Source organism: Tenrec ecaudatus, chromosome 4, assembly GCF_050624435.1.
Source record: "Tenrec ecaudatus isolate mTenEca1 chromosome 4, mTenEca1.hap1, whole genome shotgun sequence".
Lineage (NCBI taxonomy): Eukaryota > Metazoa > Chordata > Mammalia > Afrosoricida > Tenrecidae > Tenrec > Tenrec ecaudatus.
The window spans coordinates 65,250,450-65,265,251 of record NC_134533.1 but is presented as its reverse complement, the minus strand read 5'-3'; the positions used below and the strand labels follow the sequence as shown (position 1 = coordinate 65,265,251).

Below are 14,802 nucleotides of genomic sequence, written 5' to 3'. Positions count from 1 at the left end.
GAAATTGTTCATCTCATTTTAGGCATCTTAGTCTCAAGTGGACCCTTTTATCCTCAAAAACAGTGTGAGAGTGACATTGGATAAAACTTCTCCAGCAGCCATGAGTTGAAGAGAGGTCCTATTAGAAAGTCCCCTTCTAAAAATATTGGGCCGCAGCTTATTTTATTTTAAAATTTAAAAGTTCATTTTAATCTACCCTGTGAAAATAAGAGGCAAGCCTCAGGTTAATAAGAGCCTTTTCTTATAAGCAAATTGATTCTGGATTTTTCTATCCAGCTTCAATTAAGTGCGACTTTGAAAGTACTATCTCTGGGCCGTACTTATTCTAGTTAATTTTTACAGTATGGAGAATTCCTGATACTTACTTAATGCAAAAGTCTTCTATAGCTCTGAATGCTATTCCTAAAATATTATGCTATGTCTCTGCTTACCTGTACTGGGCATTTAATTCTGTCTCCTTGGGAACCACTGATCAGTTCAGAAGCATTACACCTGTCCCTAATTGTAGTCATAATCAACCAGGTGCAGAACCAACTGGAACTGTGTCCAGAATTAATGCTTGTCTTTCAGCCATAAACCCATTTGTCTTAACATCTGTATCTGAAAGGAGACTATAGACATAAAGGCTTCGATGGAACAATGGTTCTATGTCTACTAGACCTCTCTTAGTTTCCACCTCCATAGAGCACCAGAGGGACACTAGAATGTTAAAGCACGAGTGAAGGCACTTCCTCCTTCCTATCTGTTCCTACCTAGTCAGTATCCCTTTAGCAATGGCTCTTTATCCTATCAGTGGAGTTATTTCTAGTTTGCAGGATTTGTTTGTTTGTTAAATGGTTGTTTTCTTGCTTGCTTTGGGCTTTGGTTTTGTTTTAGAACTCCCAGAAACAACCTCATTGAATCACTGAGGGGATACCCCATCCTTATAGGTTTCATTTAGTCACAACTCTAAGGGGCACTTCCTATGATATCAATATGAGATAGGGGCAAAGCCCTCTCTCAACAATCTGAGCCATTATTTCATCTAAGCCTTTATGTTCAAATAACCAGATTTCTTGGTTCACTTCAGCCTTTGAAGGTACTGTCGCTGTGTCACTTCAGTGTCTCCTTTGTGGTTTTCAAATCATCAATACCCATTTAACCAGCTGCTTATATTAAAATCTCTAAAAATAACTGAGGTGTGTATTTGTTTATACTTTCTCCTGACTAAATCCACTGCTGTCCAGAAACTAAAACTATGCATGTCTTTCCATCTTCAACTATAGTTTCTGGGAAAAATCAACAGATCACACAAGACTTAATTTTAAGTTCAATGCATGCTGAGCTTAAAGATATAAATAAAGTGGCTAACCCAATTCCTAGTCATTCTCCCTATTTCCTTTCCTTTGGGAGCCCCACATCATAGTCCTATCTCTATCCTCATTTCTAAGAATTCCTTGAATGTTGTGAGGATATAGACTAGAAACCTAGTAATGTTTTCATTATTATGAATGTTCTTTTCCAGAAGTTTATCATTTCTTTTTTAGGCAAGATTCTGCCTTATCTGGAAACTCCTGGCCCAAGGAAAAAGATGTAAAAAAGAGACGTCTTTGGTCAGTACACAGAAACCTATAGCCACAATGTATGGTAAAACCATAAGGTCCAAACACAGACAAAAGGAGAATGGGAGAGAGACTTGGTCTGCAACTTCCATAATCCTCAAATTGGTATTTCTGTGGATAGAAAGAACTTAGGTTCTATGTCTAGATTTTATTTTCTGTTCTCTTGTTTCCCGGGTATGTGATATTTAGCAGCTGACTCTCCTATTAAAAGCATTGGTTTTCTAGTGTGTAAATGGGAATAATACGTACAGATGTTGTGATGATTGAATTGCTTAAATAGAATGACATAATCTGGTGCAATTACTCCGGAAATCTGGGTTTCTTCCTCTTGCCTACTTCCACCTGAACTAGGCAAGGCGGGTGAGGAAGAAATCTGGGTCAGTTGTGAGCTCTCTGAGTTTAAACACCAGTGACTTCTCATGCTGCCTTCTACTTCACTGCATAGGCAAAAATCAATGCAGAGAAAAGAAGAAGGATTAGTAAGCTGTTGAAACTTATTCATATCCCTCTGTGCAGCAATTTCTGAATGCCTTGCTTTATCTCTTTCATTCGAACGCCATATACAATAGGGTTTAAGGCAGGGGGGATGAGATGATGAAGGACATTCAGCAGGATGAGGATGTCCATGGGAACCCTCTTTCTGGCCACATTTGTCAGTACCACGACCAGCAGGATGGTGCTGAAGAAGAGGATCAGGATGAAGTGAGAGCCACATGTGCTCAGAGCCTTGACGGCTGCCCCCTCAGCCTTGAATCTTAGGACAGCTCTCAAAATGAAGGTGTAGGAGAGAAATATGAGGATAAAGTCAGAGCCCAGCAAGGTCCAACCAGCTACAAACTGGTAGATTCTGTTAAGGGTGAAATTGTCACAGGACAGCCTGGAGACAGACAGGTTGGCACAGATGCAGTTCTCAATGACATTTTTCCCACAATAATGGAGTCGGGCAGAGAGGATAGGAATAGGTGCAGTGAGGAGAGCATTTCGTGCCACAATAAAGACACTAGCCTTGGCCACAAATTGTGTAGTGATGATGGATGGGTACCGCAGTGGGTGGCAGATGGCAACATAGCGGTCATAGGCCATGACCATAAATGTGCAGGATTCCATGGGGAGAAAACTGTTCATGATGAACATCTGGAGGAAGCAGGCAGAGAAGCTGATGGACCTAAGGTCAAACCAGAAAATGGCCAGGACCTTTGGGATGACAGTGAGACAGAGGATGATGTCCAGCAGGGAAAGGAGACTGAGTAGATAGTACATGGGCTCATGCAGGGAGGCATCCAGACGAATGGTGATCAGGAGCATGGTGTTGGCCCCCATGGCCAGGAGGAAAAGGAGGCTGAGAGGCAGGGAAAGCCAATGCTGCCAATTCTGGTAGTGAGGGAAGCAGATGAGGAGGAATGCAGAGATTGGAGTCACAGAGTAGTTCCTGGGTAACGTCATGGAATGCATCTGGAGGTGAGAATGCTTCAGTTGACTATTTGTTTAGGCATATAAAAGAGATAAATTTTAAAAGTTGCTTCAAATAAATCTTTCATTTACACTTCAGGAAGATAATGTTATGTAGGAGATCCTACTTAAATAAGGTAAATTTTACTCAATTTACAAAGACTAGAGTAGTGAAACTGGACCTATATTCTGGGGAGGGAAGGGTGGAGGGGTGTGCTGTGAATCAGTGGAAAAAATGATAAAGAAAACAAGTTAAAAAATCACATTCAGCTATATCTTTAAAATCTGAAGGAAATTAGACTAGAATTGTCCTTACATTAAAAAAAAAAAGTAAAACCCCTAAAAATATAAAGGAGATGGGCTGAGTACAACCCAACTTTTAGAATTACCTAGTATATGATAGCCACCACCACTCTGGTGGTTTGTTGTACTGTGGTGGCTTACATGTTCCTTGGATGCTGGAAACTATAACACCAGTGTTTTAAATACCAGCAAGGATACCCATGGAGCACAGCTTTCAGTCTAAGGAAAAGAAAGAAGCCATCCACTTCTGATTAATCAGTGACAATTCTATCAATAGCATCAGAACACTGTCTGATATAGTGCCAAAAGATGAGCTATTTGTACTGAAAGGTAGTCAAAACACAACTGGGGAAGAGCTAGCACCTCAAAGTAGAATCTGTTTTCATGACATAGATGATCAGCTCCCATGACTTAGGTGGACCTTCATTTGCTGATGGATGTGCAAGATTCAAAATGAGAATTGTCAATAAACACCCATTAATAATTAGGACATAGAATGTATGAAGTATGAATCTAGGAAAATTGGAAGTTGTCAAAAATGGACAAGAAAACATAAAGATCAATATCCTAAGCATTAGTGAACTGAGCTAGTTTGACATTGGTCATTTTGTATCAGATAATCACATGGTCTACTATGTGGAATTGAAAAATTGAGCAGGAATTGTATCAAATCTATCTTGCAAACATTTTTTCAAGACCTATCCTGAAGTATAATACAACCAGCCATAAAACCCTTATTTCCAAGGAAGACTAGCTAATACAACTATGCCACTAATGCCAACGATGAGGAAATTAAATATCTTTGCCTACCTTCACAGTCTGGAAGTTATCAAAAATGCAATCAAGATGCATTGATAATCAGTGCAAGATTGCAGTTGGCAATCTTGAGTTGTCAGCAGAGAAAAGGAATTAAGGGTTGGAAAAAATGGCTTTGGTGAGTGAACTGACTAGAGATCTCATGACAGAACTTTGAAAGACCAATGAGTTCATTGCAAAATGAACAGTGACTATACCGTGGACCTCACTGGATGGAACACCAAGAAATCAAATCAACCACCTCTTTGAAAAGAGAAGATGGAGAAGAACAATATCAACATTAAGAATAAGGAAAGGGACCAAGTGTTAAATAAGCCATATTCAAGTTCAAGTTAAATCGGGAGAAAATTGAAATAAGCTCTTGAGAGTCAAATACAGTCTTGACTATATTCCACCTGAATGCATTAGAGGCCATCTGAAGAAGAGGTTTGGGGTGTTGAACAATATGACCAAAGATCAGCAAGTTGTTAGATGACATCTAGGACATCATGCATGAAGAAAGCCAAAGGTCATTTTACAAACATGAAAGAAGTCAGAGACCAAAGCAGATGTCAGATGTCAGAAGAGACTCTCAAACTGACCTTTGAACGTACAATAATAGCTAAAGGAAATGGAAGAAATGACAATGTAAAATAGCTGAACAGAAAATTTCAAAGAGTGACTTGAAAAGACAATAAAAGTAGTATAATGAAATGTCCAAAGAAGTGTAATTAAAAATAAATTAAAAAGGAAATAACACTCTTAGAATTTCTACAATTCGAGTTTCTGTTTGCTGTTTCAGCTTTTTACCCCTGTGTACACAGTTTAAAGATAATGGTGGAGAGCTGTTCATAGCTAATTCAATTAATTAGGAAAAAGATAAATAAGTGCAAGGCCATATATCATGCCTCCTTCATTTTCCATCTTCATCTCATAGTCCTCTCTCACTTGCTTTCTGAGCTCCTGTCACACTGTCTTTCTTTCAGAGATTCAAATACAGCGTGAACTTCCTGCTTCCATGTCTCTTGGAATGTTATTATCCTCTATCCTCACATATCATCCACTTACCTTCCTCTCATTCGTTAAATTGCAGGTCAGTTACTCCCTCTTCTGGGAAATTTTTTTGGACCCCGTCCAAACTAGATCAGAGTTCCCTATGTTATGTCCTCATAAAATCGTGCCTCTCTCACAGTGTGTAGTTATAAATGTGTGATAACTCATTTAAATACTCCCTCTTTTCACCACCACTTTGTGTGTTGAGAGGAAGGACCATGCTCACCAATTGGCACAGTGCCTGGGAGGAAGTAGAGCCAAGCAATATGTGTAGAATCAACCCATTATCAGGTTTGTGACAGGAGATAGAGGGACACCAAAGAAAGTTTCCTAACTCAGAGTAATTGAGAAGAAAAGGGGATGCTTCTTAAAGCTGATAACATTTTGGTTGCGTACTGATAAATGTACAGAACTTATCCACACAGGGAAAACTTTGGATAATGTTATTTCAGTCATGAAAAAATATTATAAGAAAACATCGAGCTAAGTCTAAGAGAAACTTTGGAGGGAAACTTTATGACTATTTAATGTGACTGGAGTCAAAAGCATGGGAAATGGAGTTGTGAAAGGAAGAAAAAAATAATCCAGAGCATGAAGAACATTTTCTAGAATAAGAATTTTTAAATTCATCCTCCAGGTAAGGCATAGAAGGCATTTTCTATTATTAGAAATATGAATAAATGTATAGTACATGAGAATCACTCTGGAAGTAATGTTGTAGAAGAATGGGAGTTGCAATAGTCCAGATTAAGTTATGATCACTCTATGAACAAAATTGAAGCAACAAAGATGGGAAGAAGTATATGCAGTGAAACAATAGAATTTAGTGACAGATTAGTTACAAAAAAGAAGATATGTGATAAGCTCAGAATTACACCCTATTTGGGAAGATGGAGCAGGAAATGGAATTTGAATAAATCAGTAAAATCACCAACATGGGAAGTACAGACACCTTAGTAAGTTTCATATGCAATGAGATACGCCGAGTCTGAGGTATTTGCAATCTCTGCATCAGTAGTTATCCTGTTGGAAATAAAGAGTTTAAACCAATTAGAAAGGCCATAAATTTAAGATGTATATTCAGAAAGTGTCAGCTTACTGAATACAGAATAAGAAGGTGTAGGGTTGATATATAAACCCTGGAAAATACCAATGTTTACCAAATGGGAAAATAATAAAAGAGAGCCATAAATGGGGCCACTGTAAAAGTATCAAGACTATCAGAGGAATGTGATATATAGGGAAGAAGAAACTAGGGAAAATTCACCAGCTTGTCAGTAAAACAAATGTTCAGTAACATGAACACAAAGGAAGGTCCATTAAATCTGAAATAAGTCTGTCATTTGTGACCCAGACAAGAGCAGTTTGTTGACCTCATAACTATAGAAACATGAATGTAAGGAGTTGAGAAGTTAGTAAGGATGCAGAAATAGGAAGGGTTGACTAGGAAGCTAAGCTGCTTCATTTAAATCTTTTAAGTAAATAAAAAGTGGAAGAGGAATGAAAGATTTTGTAGCATGATTTATGGCTAGGAAAAGACTAAAGATACAGAAGATAATAGAAATAAGGAAGCAATTTCTACTGTTATTAGAATATTCGCTGTGATATTTACCACCTCTCTTTGGTATTTCTCTATATCCCTCTATCCTTTTGTGAGATATCCAAAGACACATAAAGTATACTTTTCCATCTATGTACATGTAATTCCTTAATAAGCACATCCTAGTCATTCTTCCTAACTAGGTCCAATACAGCCTGTATGCCCAACCTTGACCCTGAAACTTTCAGAAGATGCAAAAAGATGAGACCTTTGAAATGAGTCAGTTGTAGTGAAAACCATGCTGAGACTCTGAATGAATTTTGAATGATTTATGGGCTGTATTATCTCCTTACTCCTATCGTACCTCCCTTTTTAGAGGCAGATGGGGAAAAGGTATCTTGGGAAGCACACACTTGAGGGTTGAAGAGCCGAGTCCCTTGGGATTCCTGGTCTTATGATGCTCCTACAGGAAGGGAGTTAAGATGCGAGGAATAGAGTGGCTTGAAGCTAAATATGGAACTCTGAAACTCCGAAGACAGATCTTGTATGCAAATCTGTTACACAAATGGATGAAAGCGGGAAGGGAAACAATAAAGCAACCTTCTTCATAATAATAACTGTCACATTTTGAGTGCTTCCTGAATAATTACTTAAAGTCTTTCTAATTTTTTTCCAATTTAATCAACTTCTGTAGATATGAAAGAGTTGTTCTTTGGATTAGGGGCTATCATCCCTAATGTGTAAGTAAGGCTCAGAGAGATGAAGCTTTTTACAAGTTGCATTCACACACATCTATCTGATCCAGGGTCTGTGCTCTAAATCACAATTAATTACCTGTCTCCTTCATGCTAATGAATGTGGCTGTATGTGTGTATATCCTTTAGAAGAATCCTAGCAAATGAAGTTCAACAAACTTTTAAAATATTTTCAACTAAATTTTTTTCTCTCAAAGAATTGCATGTAAGAGAATGCCAATATAAGGATATCTGCCAATGTAAGTTATCCACATTAAAGCTGTAGATAATATCATGTGAATAAAATGATTTCAAATAAGAGGTCAATTTGAATCCCAGATCTGCTATTTTCTATTTGTGTGACTCATCTGTTACTAATACTAATTACCTACAATGTTCTCCATAGTGTTATCCACTTATAAAGTAGTAAATAAGACAAACGCTGTTCCTACCTACCCTTACCAAGATTTCCTTTTAATTATGCAATCATTAAATGAAGATGTTTTTGTCATAATTGAATGCTGTTGAGTCTATTCTGCAACAGAGTAGAACTGCCTCATAGAGGTTTCCTGCCTGTAATCTTTCTGGAAGCAGTTTACCAGGTCCTTCTCCTACAGAGCCATGAGGTATATTAAATTCACCTTCATTTGGTTAGCAGACAAGTGCTTAATTTCTCAGACATATTGTTAAACAAAGAAGCAAAGGGTAAAAAGAGTACATACAATACTGCATAAAATAATTGTATAATGCCATGCAAACAATTTTATTCATAGTATAAATATAAAATATTGTTATATCATAATATAAGTAATGAATGTATAGATATCTAAGTATAGATGAATGTATAAGTACACTTATTCCTCATTTATCAACATGGTTAATGAGTTAAACCTGGTTTACTAGAGAAAGAAATCCAGAGACACTCTGAGAAAGCATTTTATATCAAAGAATAATTATATATTAAGAAAACATCCCAGCCCAGTCCAGATTAAGCCTAGAAGTCCAAGAATAGTCCATAAATCTTTCTGATATTAGCCCCTAAGTCCAATAATAGTCCATAAACCCTTCTTCAGACTCCTGCACACATGCAATGATGAAAATGCAGGAAGATCACAGGCCAGTGGATCCAGTGGAAGCTTCTCCTTGCTAGCTTGGGTCTCCCCATGGCTCCTGTAGCTCTCTGGGTGTGGCTCCTCCATGGGAAGGTGAAGCAGAGAGAGGGGAATCCTCATGAGAAGGCCATGACCACACGGAAGCATCATCAGGCTGTGTGTTGACTGACAGGCTAGACTCTACCCCTTCACTCTTAATACCCTCAAAGTGACACAAGATTTTTGAACTACCATAGTTAGATTCCAAGAAATAAAATTATGTGAAAATGGAAGATGACCACATCAGTAAAATGACTGCTCCTGGCCCACCAAGTCTTGAGGACAATATTCCCACTCAGGGAAGTCAATCCACAGAGAAGACCATATGGCCAGCTCCAATATAAGACATGACATCCCTCACTGACCCATAGCACTACAGGGGACAACACTGGAGACACAGTGTGGGAATTGCACCAGATCCGATCCCACCAAGGCAAAACACTAAGGGCATGCAACAGAACAACAAGGGGAACAGAGCAATGAAGTCCCCAGGTGATACCAAAAATAGACTTTGGGGCCAGGGCTTGGCACCCCATCAGACTCGACCAGAAAACATTCCTAAAGACCAACAAATGGTCCTTGAACTAACTGCAGGTTTTTCTTTTTGTTGTGGGTTTTTTGTGTTTTGTTTTGTTTGGGATTTGTCATTGGCTTTTTGTTGTTTTGCTTTCTTTTGTTGCTTTGCTTTGCTCTATCTTATTTTTGTACATGTTATTATCTCCACAGGTCTGTCTAAATAAGATAAGCTGTGTAAACAATCTGGAGGAGAAAACAAGTGGATCAATGATTCTGGGGGGAAATGGGAGAGGGAGATATGGGGAAACAGAAGTGATGTTAACAAACCCAGGGACAAAGGAAAAACAAGTGATCCAAATCGGTGGTGAGGAGGGGGTAGGAGGCCTGGTAGGACATGATCAAAAGTAATGTAACCAAGAGGAATTACTGAAACCCAAATGAAGGTTGAGTGTGATAGTGGAACAAGAGGAAAGTAAAAGGAAATAGAGGAAAGAACTAGGAGGCAAAGGACATTTATAGAGGTCTCAATAAAGGTGTGTACATATGTAAATATATTTATATATGAGGATGGGAAATAGATCTATGTGCATATATTTATGGGTAAAGTATTAAGGTAGCAGATGGACATTGGGCCTCCACTCAAGTATTCCCTCAATGCAAGAATATTTTGTTCTATTAAACTGGCATTCCATGATGCTCACCTTCCTAACATCATCACTGAAGACAAAGCAGGTGCATAAGCAAACGTGGTGAAGAAACCTGATGGGGCCTGGCTATCAAAGGTTATAACATCTAGGGTCTTAAAGACTTGCAGTTAAACAAGCGGCTATCTGGCTCAGAAGCAACAAAGCCCACATGGAAGTAGCACACCAGCCTGTGTGATCACGAGGTTCCAAAGAGATGAGGTATTGGGTATCAAAGAACCAAAGAATCATACCATTGTGTGCTCACCTTCCCGATACGATTGCTGAAGACAAAGCAAGTGCATAAGCAAAAGTGGTGAAGAAAGCTGATGGTGCCTGGCTATCAAAAGATATAGCATCTGGGATCTTAAAGGCTTGAAGGTAAACAAGGAGCCATCTAACTCAGAAGCAACAAAACCCATATAGAAGAAGCAACCAACCTGTGTGCTCATGAGGTGTTTAAGGGATTAGGTATCAGGCATCAAACAAGAAAAAATTAAATCATTGTGAATGAGGGGGAGTGAAGATTGGGGATCCAAGAACCATCTGTAGGCAATTGGACATCTTATGGAGGGTCGCTGGGAGGAGATGTGCCAGTCAGGGTGCAGTGTAGCAATGAAGAAACAAACAACTTTCCTCTAGTTCTTAAACGCTTCCTTCCCCCACGACCTATCAAGATCCCAATTCTACCTTACAAATCTGGCTAGACCAGAGGATGTACACTGGTACAGATAGGAACTGGAAACACAGGAAATCCATGGCGGATGATTGCTTCAGGACCAGTGACAAGAGTGGTGATCCCGGGAGGTTGGAGGGAGAGTGAGGATGAAAGGGGGAACTGATTACAAGGATCTACATATAACCTCCTCCCAGGGGTATGAACAACAGAAAGGTGGGTGACGGGAGACATCAGGGAGGGAGGGGGAGCAGTAGAGAGGGGAGAAAAAATGAGCTGACACCAAGGCCTCAAGTAGAAAGCAAGTGTTTTGAGAATGATGAGGGCAACAAATGTAAAAATGTGCTTGACACAATCGATGGATGCATGGATTGTGATGAGTTGTACAAGGCCCCAATAAAATGATTAAATAGAAAAATTTTAGAAAGAAAGAAACTATCAACCAAAAAAAGCACTGGTCCAGATGGCTTCACAGGAGAATTCTAACAAGCACTCAGTGAAGCACTGACATCATTACTACACAAAGTCTTCCAGAATGTAGCAAACCACCAAAGTCATTCTAGGAAGCCAGCATAACAGTGATACCAAAACCTGGCAAAGACTCCACAATGATAGAGAGTCACAGAACGATATCTCTCATAAAATATAGATGCAAAAATTCTCAACAAAATTCTGATCAATAGAATCCAACAGCATATTTAAAAAATTGCGTGACCAAGTAGGATTTATACCAGGGATACAGGGATGATTCAACACTCAAAATAATTAATATAATCCACCATATCAACAAGAAAAGGGACAAAAACAAGATAATCATATCTATAGATGCAGAAAAAGTATTTGATACCATCCAACACCCATTCCTAATACAGACTCTCAAGAGGATGGGATTAGAAGGAAAAATTCTCAATACAACAAAAGCCATATATGAAAAACAATAGCTAATATTCTAGTCAATGCCATGAAACAATGGCAAGATATCAAGGGTGTGCAATTGGGTAAAGGAGAAGTGAAACTTTTGCTTTTTACAGATGATATGATCTTATATAGTGAAAATCCTACGGGGTCCAAAATAGGATTGCTGAAAACAATAAGGAGTTTAGTAGACTTTGAAAGATACAATATGAACAAGCAGAAATCGATTGGATTCCTATATACCAGGAACAGAAACTCAGAAAAAGATATCAAGGAGTCAGCACCATTCACGATAGCCACGCAAATGCAGAAATACCTAGCAATAAACTTAAACCCACCCCCTCATCACCTGTCACAAAAAGAAAGACCTGTACTGGAAACTACGGAGCATTACTACAAGAAACCAAAGGGATCTACCCAAATGGAAGAATGTCCCATGTTTCTTGACTGAAAAACTCAATATTGTGAAAATGCCAATATTATATAAAGTAATCTTAATCTACAAATTCAATGCAATCCAATTTAATTCCAGCGTCGTTCTTCAAAAAAATGGAAACCCTGATTATCCACTTCCTATTGAAAGGGAAGAAGCCCAGGAGAGGCAAAGAACTCCTCAAGAAGAAACAAATAGGTGTCCTTGCACTCCCTGACCTCAAACCTACTGACAGCCAGAGTTGTCAAAACGGCCTGATACAGGGATAAAGAGAGATACTCAGACCAATGACTCAATCCAGATAACCCACAAATAAAAACATCCACATACAGACAATAGATTTTTGTACAAAGGGACAAAGAAAACATTAGATGGGAAGCAGATGCCCTCTTCAAATAGTGGTGTTCAAAAGCTGGATATCCGTATGCAGAAGAATGAAATAAGACCTATATCTCACCCCATACACAAAAATAAACCCTAGATGGGCTATAGACCTACATGTAAACCCCAAAGCTATCAGGACCATCAGTGAGAAAATTGGGACAAAGCTAAGAGCCCTAGTTCGGGGAATAGATGGGAAGACAGAGTTAAAAGAGAACCCACAGACTGCAAAAAGCTATTTTGCAATGATGTAACAGAAAAAGGATTAATTACTACAATCTGCAGAATTTTACAAGCTTACAACAAGCAGCAAAACAGTCACAAACTCAAGCTTGTTAGGGACCAGACAGCCTTGCAAAGAGTTGGACCAGTGCCAATGAACCACACATCACCCACTCCAGGTGCGTATAGTGTAGGTCACTTGGCCAGAGGGCACCGTACAACAGCTGGGATCAAATGCACAGGACAGTGGGGTGTGTGTCTGTGTTGCGGTGTGTGTGTCTGTGTGTCTGTGTTGCGGTGTGTGTGTGTGTGTGTGTGTGTGTGTGTGTGTGTGTGTGTGTGTGTGTGTGCTTTCTACTGAGTACTAACTATGTGCATCTGTGGTGAAGAGCCCCTGAAAGGAGGCAGCCCTGTCAGGAGGATGAGGCTTACTGATGGGAGGGACTGTGCTTGCTGAGGAGAGGGGAGAGGGAATAGCCAGGCTTGGGTGATGGTAGTTGCATGTCTGTTGGGAGGAGAGGAGGGAGGGCTGACCACCAGGTGGGGGAGGACAGACTGAGAATGCTCTTGGCATCATTAGGGAGGGAGGGTCTTTAGTGATGTGCAGCAGGAGGAAAAACTGACCTGGGACTTCTGGGGGTAAACTGGAAACCCAGCGGGGTATCACAGAACAGTGAGGCACTGATTCCTGATATTCAGGGTATGCATATGTCATGCTCCAGAGGCTCCAGCAGTGAGACCCCAAATGGAAACTCCACAGGGGAACTGGACTTTACCCGAGACACACTTGGGTTTTTTTCATCGTTTTATTAGGAGCTTATACAACTCTTATCACAATACACACATGAATCAATTGTATAAAACACATCTATACATTCATTGCCCTCATCATTCTCAAAACATTTGCTCTCCACTTAAGCCCCTGGCATCATGTCCTCATTTTCCCCACCCTCCCCGCTTCCTCCTCCCTCATTGACCCTTGATAATTTATAAATTATTATTTTGTCATATATTGCCCTGTCTGATGTCTTCCTTCACCCCCTTTTCTGTTGTCAGTCCGCCAGGGAGGAGGTCACAGGTAGATCCTTGTAATCGGTTCCCATTTTCCAACCCACTCACCCTCTACCCTCCCAGTATCGCCACTTACACCACTGGTCCTGAAGGGATCATCCTCCCTGGGTTCCCTGGGTTTCCAGTTCCTATCTCTACCATTGTACATTCCTGATCTAGCCAGACTTGCAAGGTAGAATTCGGATGATGATATTGGGAGGAGGTGTGGGGGGAAGCATTTAGGGACTAAAGGAAAGTTGTATTTTTCATCCTTGCTACATCACACCTTGACTGGCTCATCTCCTCCCGTAGACCACTCTGCAAGGGGATCTCCAGTGGCCCACAAATGGGCATTGGGTCTCTACTCTGCACTCCCCCCCTCCATTCACTATGGTAAGATTTTTTTGTTCTGATGATACCTTATCCCTGATCCCTTCGACACCTTGTGATCGCACAGGCTGGTGTGCTTCTTCCATGTGGGCTTTGTTGCTTCTGAGCTAAATAGCCACTTGCTTACCTTCAAGCCTTTAAGACCCCAGATGCTATACCTTTTGATAGTCGGGCACCATCGGCTTTCTTTGCCACATTTGCTTATGCATCCATTTGTCTTCAGCGATCATATCATGGAGGTGTGCACCCAAAAATACATTTTGTTTTTTGATGCCTGATAACTAATCCCTTCGGCACCTCGTGATCACACAGGCCGGTGTGTTCTTCCATGTGGGCTTTGTTGCTTCTGAGCTAGATGGCCGCTTGTTTATCTTCAAGCCTTTAAGATCCCAGATGCTATATCTTTTGATAGCTGAGCACCATCAGCTTTCTTCACCATATTTGCTTATTCACCTGCTTTGTCTTCAGTGGTTGTGTCAGGAAGGTGAGCTCATAGAATGCTAATTTAATAGAACAAAGTATTCTTGCATTGAGGGAGTACTTGAATGGAGGCCCAATGTACTTCTGCTACCTTAATACTAAACCTATAAATATAGGGCCATAGATCTATTTCCCCATCCTCATATATAAATATATTTGCATATATACATGTCTTTATCTAGACCTCTATAAATGCCCATTGCCTCCCAGCTCTTTCCTCTATTTCCCTTGACTTTCCTCCTGTCCCACTATCATGCTCAGTCCCCACTTGGGTTTCAGCAATTCCTCTTGATTACATTACTCTTGATCATGCCCTACCAGGCACCCCACACCACTGATTTTGATCACTTGTTGTTCCCTTGTCCCTAGGTTTGTCAACACCACTTCCTTTCCCCCCACCTCCCGATCTCCCATGTCCCCCCAGAACTGT

The 14,802-nt window shown here is 40.0% G+C and overlaps 1 protein-coding gene across 1 annotated transcript; it reads right to left on the bottom strand.

Moving 5' to 3' along the window:
* Positions 1–2,099: 2,099 nt before the first annotated feature.
* On the bottom strand, positions 2,100–3,044 carry LOC142446754 (olfactory receptor 56A1). The gene has a single exon (XM_075548494.1). It carries the CDS (start codon positions 3,042–3,044, stop codon positions 2,100–2,102), a length of 945 nt encoding a protein of 314 aa, XP_075404609.1.
* Between the last annotated feature and the right edge of the window lie 11,758 nt (positions 3,045–14,802).

Excerpts from the sequence above, each read along its gene's own strand:
- LOC142446754 (XM_075548494.1), bottom strand. The coding sequence starts at position 3,044 with ATGACGTTACCCAGGAACTACTCTGTGACTCCAATCTCTGCATTCCTC.